Source organism: Seriola lalandi, unplaced genomic scaffold, assembly GCF_002814215.2.
Source record: "Seriola lalandi dorsalis isolate HSWRI2012SDOR001 ecotype SW California unplaced genomic scaffold, Sedor1 jcf7180002053930, whole genome shotgun sequence".
In the NCBI taxonomy this organism is placed as follows: domain Eukaryota; kingdom Metazoa; phylum Chordata; class Actinopteri; order Carangiformes; family Carangidae; genus Seriola; species Seriola lalandi.
The window spans coordinates 242,726-250,609 of NW_019524483.1; the positions used below are offsets into that span (position 1 = coordinate 242,726).

At 41.0% G+C, this 7,884-nt stretch overlaps 1 protein-coding gene across 1 annotated transcript; it reads right to left on the reverse strand.

The window, feature by feature from the left end:
* Positions 1-436: 436 nt before the first annotated feature.
* LOC111652189 (meiotic recombination protein REC8 homolog) lies at positions 437-7,626 on the reverse strand. Its single transcript, XM_087172948.1, has 17 exons — positions 7,571-7,626; positions 6,549-6,617; positions 6,321-6,463; positions 6,165-6,240; positions 5,960-6,080; positions 5,748-5,829; positions 4,412-4,479; positions 4,227-4,302; positions 3,982-4,081; positions 3,715-3,898; positions 2,647-2,839; positions 2,116-2,297; positions 1,951-1,993; positions 1,510-1,594; positions 1,287-1,376; positions 1,037-1,146; positions 437-667 (listed from the first exon to the last, which is right to left on the reverse strand). The coding sequence occupies exons 1-17, from the start codon at positions 7,624-7,626 to the stop codon at positions 564-566; spliced, it is 1,782 nt and encodes a 593-aa protein (XP_087029074.1). The 3' UTR covers positions 437-563.
* Between the last annotated feature and the right edge of the window lie 258 nt (positions 7,627-7,884).

Below are 7,884 nucleotides of genomic sequence, written 5' to 3' on the forward strand. Positions count from 1 at the left end.
AGGAGGGCGGCGGGGGGGCAGACAGAGTTGCTAGGGGGTTAATGGCAGGCAACTGCACATAAGAGAAGCGCAGAGAAGTGTGTAAGACCGCCACTCTGCCTCCTGGCCTCATAACTGAGAATAAATAAATAACAATAACTGAGAGAGCTCATATAACGCTTTTAATTTGTAGTTCGTGTTTAAAGGGACACACTACTTGAACAAAGACGTAGATGAATAACATGAGGTGAGTTCATTAGAAAACTTAAAAAATATAACAAACAAAGTTAAAATCAACTGGAAGTTCATAAAGTTGATTCAGGTTATTGGTCACATTAGAAACAGGGAATAATTATGCAAAACCTGCTTAATTACATAAAAACGAAAGGTAAAATGTTTTAAAAACGTATAATTTTAAACATGTCAACACGATGCATCAATAACAAATCTTAGGAAATGATCGCTTACAAAACATTTGACTTTCATGACTACTTTGAATGTATTACATTGTTTGGATCCAGACTTTTTAACACAGAAAATGTCAGAACAGGAGGCTCATGGGGAATTGAACAACTGCATACTCATCACAAATTCAGATACTCCTCATCGTAGTTGGGTCCAGGTAATATCCAGATGTCGCCATAAGGCTCGTCCTGCTGCACACACACCTTCCTCAGCGATATAGCCTCTACACACAAGACACAAGACGTCAAGTTTAAAATAATGATTTTCTTAAAAATAATCAATGTGCTGAAAATGAACTCAACACAGAAAGATCAAAGTAGTACAAAGTGGCACACGACGAAGCAATTCAGCTACATGGTTAAATTGTTTATTTCTTAAATTTCTTTAAGCTCATAACACTTTATCATTAAAGCTTTCACTACTGACACCATATTTTCAAAGCACTGGCTTTTTCTAAGCTGAGAGTCAGATCTAATAACTCGCTGACCACATTTTGACTAAAGAGCTTCCTCAGGTGCTGATGCTGTAAAATGAACACAACTTCAAAATGAGTAATGAGATGGCTCGATGATAACTGAAACTGATCCCTTACCCAGGAGCTTCTGAAAAATGTTGCTGACAGTTCTGCGGTCGACCTCTGGCGGCAGAAGAGACTGAAAGAGCATGGGTTCTATTTCACGCTCAGCCACCTCCGGCAACAACCTACACACACACACACCAACACACCAGCACATAATCACGTTCTCATCTTTTAACGTATGAAAACAAAAGACTGCGAAAAGCAAACTTCTCAGCCCTGAGTTCCTACTGGTTAGTAACCGTGTTGCCTTCACTGTCATTACCCCGGAGACTCAGCTGCTGCTCCCCTCAGAAAATCATCCACCACCTCCGGGATGTCCTGCAGTGTAGAAACAGACCTGGAGATAATGGACCTGCAAACACACACACACACACACACACACACACACACACACACACACACACACACACACACACGCACACGCACACGCACGTAAGCATGACTGCGCTGGTACACTTCACTAATCTTTCTTTTTCTTTACTTACCCTTCTCTCTCTGATGCGTACACAGGCGAAATCTCTCGAGATACCTCCCTCTGGTCAGAGGCCTCCAACGGCAGTGTACCCAGAGCTGGACCAACACACACACACACGCACACACACACACACACACACACACACACACACACACACACACACACACAGGTTTTAGGACATTGCATTGGCTTATATTCATTCCCCGCAGGCTTGCTTTAACCTTTAATCATAAGCAATACATGCCTACCCCAACCTCTGACCTTGGCCTCACCCTCGTAAACATACAAACCATTTTAGCTCGTGCACACATTGAGGACAACAATTTTACCCCCAGTTAAACACAGACAAGCTTTCCCCAGTGAACCAGTTTAAATCCAAAATTTTTCTGTTGTCCAGTGGCTCAAGTTGTGAAGCTTTATTGTATCGGCACAGTCTGATGGTTTTCTTTACCTGAAGTGTCAAACATCTCTGATTCTGCCAAATCTGCATGGACCTGTATTCACACACAGACACACAGTTACTCATAATGTGACTTTTCCCATCTTCTCCTTGCACAAAAATGCAACACAGAAATCTATACCCCAGCAACACAAAAAAACAAACACTCTTTCTCACCTCTTTGGGGCTGATCCCAAGTCTCTCCTCCTCTCTTTCAGCCATCTCGATCATCTCGCGCTCTCTTTCCTTTTCAGAGTCGGTGGACTCGGGCCCTCTCTCCCCAACCTGCAGGTCCGAGCCAGAGACCGGCGTGATAGTTGCAACCTGTCTCCATAGAAACTGCACCGCTTCAGGCAAGACTGCAAGGGAAAAAATAGCTTTGTGGTTTATTTTTGAAGGTTATTTGAGTCAAGTGCTTTAGCAGCAGATGCAGAGCAGAAGTCCAAGGAAAAACAGAACTAAAGGTGACTGTGTTACACTTTACATGGGTAAATCATTATAACAATTAGGAGACATTATCATCAATAAAAAATAATAACAGAAGATTAACAACCTATATTCATTCACATTTTGAATTTGCTTCCACTATTTACAGTTTTATGTCACATATTTTCTTTACAGTGAAGGAAGAAAGGAAGAAAGCAGCAGCAGAACAGCATTTATTTTTAGAATCTATTACTATATTCTTTTTACACGTGTGATACTGACAGGTGCAGGGGTTGTTGAGCAGATCAGCAACAGAGGGACCCCTGTGGGATGAAGGCGATATGAGAGGTGGAGGTCTGGTCTCGGTCTGAGGGTCGTCGATCTGCTGCTGCAGCACCTCCTGTGGGATCTGCACCTCCGGGTCGAAGAAGATCAGCTGCCTCTTCCTCCTCTTCACCTGTGGAGGGGACACGTCCTGGGCGTGGGAGAGGTGTAGGAAGTACATTTTTATTTAACTGTCCTCTACCTGTTAAATGTGTTTACTAAAATATACACTTTATTATGGGCTTTTAACCTTGTAACTAATGTTTTAATACCTTAACTAATGCTTTATTTTGGTTGTAAAGCACTAATAAGAACACATTCAGGCTAACCAAGATGAAAAAAAAATCTTCTTGTATTTTTTAGATATTTTGGGCAGCGTCTTTTTAATGGTTTATTATATTGTTGTCAGTAGAGAGATGACAGGAAGTGAGGGGGGAACGACATGCAGCAAAGTCGGGAAGTTACAGTTCATTGGTCTGTGTGTTACACCTCTATCGAGGCTATCAGAGAACCCTGCAAGAAAATCTCCTTGGCTGTTGTTTACCCTCCTCTAGCACGACACGTTTTCTTAATCTAAGGGATAAGAGATTAGATTTATGACAACAGTCCAAATAAAAAACCCTTAATTAATCATTAATTAATATTTATGATATAGCCCAACTGATACAGGCCGATACTGATATCAGCAAATAACACACAAAACACATGACATAAACAATGTCACACTAAGCTAATACGAGCTGATATATCAGCCTGGCCAAGCTCTAATTCAACTGTGACTTAATGGGTCAATAAACAGTGGAAATTCCTGATGTTTTATTTAAAAGAGAAATCAAGGGTCACACAGATGAACACCAGCTGAAGGGATTCCTCTGCACCTGACAGCCTATAAGTTGTTCTTGTTAATGGCTTATTACTGGTTAATAAATAATTAATTACTGATAAAGGTACTTACAACTTATGAAACCATTATAAAAGAAAATGGTACCATATCGTCTCTTAAGCAAAAACCACAGAACAAGGCACCTCTAACTCCAGGCTTGGTCTTTCACGCTGCCTTGCTACAGACGGTGGCGAGGGGAGGACGGGTACAGAAACGGGGGTAAGCTGGTCTGAGGGGGGTCCTGGCTTCTCCACTGGCAGATCAGGCTCTTCCTGAGGCAACAACATGGCGTCATCACTGGTAATGGTACTGGTGCGGGGCTGTAATCTGATGGAAAGGCAGAAACACAGTCAGAGGATCTGTGCGTGTTTGTGCTGGTGTTTTCACATGCATGCGTCCAGATAATTTACTCAGTAGTGGATCCTGTGAGCTCCTTCTCTCTCCTTTCCACGTCTCTCTCTCTTCTTTCCCTTTCTATCTCCCTCTCTTCCTCTCTTGGTGTCACTTCTTCTCTCAATATCTCTTCCTCTCCTGTAGAAAAGGTTAAAGGAAGAAATGACTTCAGTATGCAAGAATCTCTCCTTCTTCCTTTTCATCCTAAAACTCTTATTGTCAGCCTTCATGGGATAAAGGAGCTCTTAGTTTTCCCACACACCTGGAAAGTGATCTGATTGAGCCAAGAGGAAGTCGAGAGTATCTGGATGCTGATCGACAAGCTCCACACCTTCAAACTAGCATTAAGAAAAGAGAAGAAGGAAAGATGGATACAAGTGTATCTCAGTAGGAGATTTGATACAATAATGTAAATGTCTTGACATGTGCTTCTTTTTACAGCTGCACCTCTGTAATGGGGATAGCGACAGGCTCCAACTCTCTCATAGTGATGGTGTCTGGAGATGCTGTTATATCTAGGGGAAAAATAAAGAAAGAATGGATGATATTAAGTAAAAGGCACTTTCAACATTTCAGTTACACAGTCCATTGAAGCCAGCAGGAGTGGACACAACTAATCAAGCTGCAATTAAACTGCTCTCTTCTGCCAAGTGAAGCGCAGCTGCACAACACATCCTGACACCGCGGCATCAGCCTCGGCCAATTAGGAGGATGCTGTTGACGGCAGCCTGCTCTGCCCTGACCTGACCTATAGCCGTATCTCTCTGCTCCTTATTTCTGCCTGGGTTTGCACACAATGTGAGCCCTGTCTTTTCCTGTGACCTGTCTGCGTTTCAGTGCATATCACTGCACACGGCCCGACATACTGGACATATCTGGTATTATATGTCTTTCTGTAAAGCTGCATAGCTGGCATTTAATTAAAAAGGATAATCACATGATTAGGACAGGCCTTGTATGTTCTCTTGCACTGGAATGTAGATGCTTCCATTAGCATTTAAAATAGTTGTAAATCTACTGAAAAAAAGAAGCTACTTTATAGACCGTCAGCTGGAAAATCAAATTTGTAAATCTGTATCATATATTAATTGATAAACGAACAGCTGAACAAACTGATTATGACAAACAGATGATCCATTCATATTTTGAGTTTTTTAGAGGCGATGGAAGATCAGTGGAAAAGGCACAAAATTTAATCACTTTACATGGAAATAACCTGCATTATAGCTTTATTTCTGACATTTTTCTGCTGTATTTGTGACTATGAATAGTAAAAAAATATTGTGCAACAAAATTTGTACAACCTTGAACTGTTCTATAATAACATTTTGAGTGATTATCACTAAGGAACGTTTGTCATTTTTCTTGCGTGTTTTGGGAACTTGGCAGCTTTATAATTTGTAACATTGATAAAATGATGAGTTAAGACTATAGCTGAGTGTGTGCTAACAAAAAGGATCCCATGCATGTTGGGTAAAGACAGTTTAAAAGGTGCTAAATGAGGAATGCATGGCTGGTCAGCAAAAATGAACCAAAATCAACCTGGACTCCAATATCTCTAAGTTCATTGTAATAATCTAATGATCACAGTTTTTATCTATTTATATATACTGTATACATATATATTTGTTCATATTAATTTATCTGGCAGTTAATTCCTCATTTCAGAGTTGTCTTAGTTATTTTTGCTTCTAAAGTACATTCTATTTTTACTGCTGCAATGACCCACTGCCCTGAAGAGATCATTATTTTAATATCATTACAGCGCATCAAGTCATCCTACCGCTTTCTTGTGCAACAGCAGCAGTGGGGCTGGTCAGCTCAGGATGCGCAGGGGAAGCTTCTCTCAGATAGTCCTTACCCATCTGAGAGACAGAACAGGCAGAGTTAATTGTTTTAAATTAGTGCAATTATTTTGATGATTTACAGCTTTACTTCCACTTACAAATGTATGCTAAAGGTTCATTTCCTTTTTCTTATTTTGGTATTTGCTACCTGTATCAGTGTACCAGGGCTGGGCATTGGATGCTGCAAGTGCATCACTCCAAACAAAGGGTCCAGAGCTCCTTCCGTCTCCTCCATGAGAGACAGAGCATCCGGGAAGTTCAGAGGCCGTCTGAAAGACAGCCACGAAGTACAGGAGTTACTTTGCGTTTGTAAAGACATGCGAATGTTTAAAATGTTGAGCCCCTGTTCTCACCTGCCCTGGTCGTCCATGTCAATCTTCATGGTCGTCCTCTGTTTCACCAGCTGGTCCACAATGGTGTGAAGTTCCTCTAGAAGGAAGCAGGGTTAAAGTCATGTACCCCTGCACTCAGCATCACTTTGATCCAGTCTGATAAAAAAATATTCTTACCCAGGAAAATAGAGCACTGTCGGTGGTAGACAACGACTACGCCATACTGGAGCTGGGACGACAGGTAGAGGGAGAAGCGAGGTCGAGGCAGACCAGTTTGAGGTGGCGGGACCCGCTCCAGCACATAGTTCATAATGTCATCACTGTACAGGACATTCGTATAGTAACTGCAGGGCTCACAGTTCAGCGAATTATAAAACCGAACTGAAAATAATTAGTATAACTTACCATGTGCTTTTAACATTCACTTTTAGGAAATCCCGTCGAGGTACTCTGATACCCTTTGTAGCAACCAACCTGAAATAGGACCAGGACACAGACACGATATTGTTTCATATTTTATTCATCAGGATACAAGAGCTAAAGGGAGATTAAGTAATCGAACCTTCGAACTGCACTAGCAGCTGGTAAAACCTGCAATCAGTTGACTCTTTCTCAGTTGGGATAAGTGTCTGATGCAACTGAAACCTCAACCACAAACCTCTCTCCTGTCTCTGCAATTAATACTGGTCTGTATCCCAGACATTTACTGTTTGAGTCATACAGAAAAACCTATTTTCGAGAAATCACTTTTAATTACCGCCATATTGAGAATGTGTTCATTTCACAGTTACTTTTTCTACATGCATTTATTTTCCTTTTATCAGAACACAGCAGCTTTTGAACTTCACCTCATCTTCACAGCTATTGTCTTTCCTAAAAGGGACTTCAAAGTTGTTTTGTCTGCTGTGTTTGTGTTACCACATTTTAGTTATCCTCGCCACTGACGCACCTGCACCGGGGGATTTCTTTTTTTCCTTCACACATATCTATGTCTGCACCCAAAGTTTCATTTAAAAGGTGGAGCAGCTGCATTTAAATGCGGAGCCATATTATACATATTAAAGTTTGATAAAGAGTCTGTACACATTTGACATGTTTTTTCCAGGAAGGAATATAAGAACAAAACCTCTTGAGAGTAGATCTTAAAACTAGCCTATGCTTCTGTTAGCATTTACATCACTTACAATGGTGTTAACCACGTATTTTAAAGCACATTTAAACGGCCTGTTTAAACGGCATGAAATTCAACCACTTAACTCCCAAAAGAAAAACAACCCAGTTTGAAGGATTTCCCATAAATAATGAACAGTTGATTTCCCAGTGACAAAACCATATGAGCTAGCCAAAAAGAGTTGGTACTATAAAGTCACTTCACAGTAGCTAAACAATAGGTCGATCTGAAATAGTCAGATAAAATGTTTACTCACCAAATTGTAGAAAAGCATCCAGTATGATGCCTTAAAACTGTGGGGTAGTAAAACATTTTGGATTTTTTTTTCTCCCGAAAATCAATAAAATAGCTGATCAACCTCGATAAATTACACCGATTAGTCTAGATCAGAGTAGATTGTGTCCACTGCTCGACAGTACATGGATGTTTGTCGGTTAAAAATGATTTTAGTTTGAGACAAGCTGATTGGTCAATCCTGCTGAGAGAGACTGAGGTCACGTGAGAAAACCGCGTTATTTTCCCACCGAGCTGGAGACAGCCGCCACTTCGTGTTACCAGTATGGGTGCTTG

Coding starts and splice junctions, on each gene's coding strand:
- LOC111652189 (XM_087172948.1), bottom strand. CDS start 7,626: ATGTTTTACTACCCCACAGTTTTAAGGCATCATACTGGATGCTTTTCT. Junction 4,303..4,411: donor TCGCTATCCCCATTACAGAG/GTGCAGCTGTAA, acceptor TCTTAATGCTAG/TTTGAAGGTGTGGAGCTTGT. Junction 2,298..2,646: donor GCTCAACAACCCCTGCACCT/GTCAGTATCACA, acceptor TTTCCCTTGCAG/TCTTGCCTGAAGCGGTGCAG.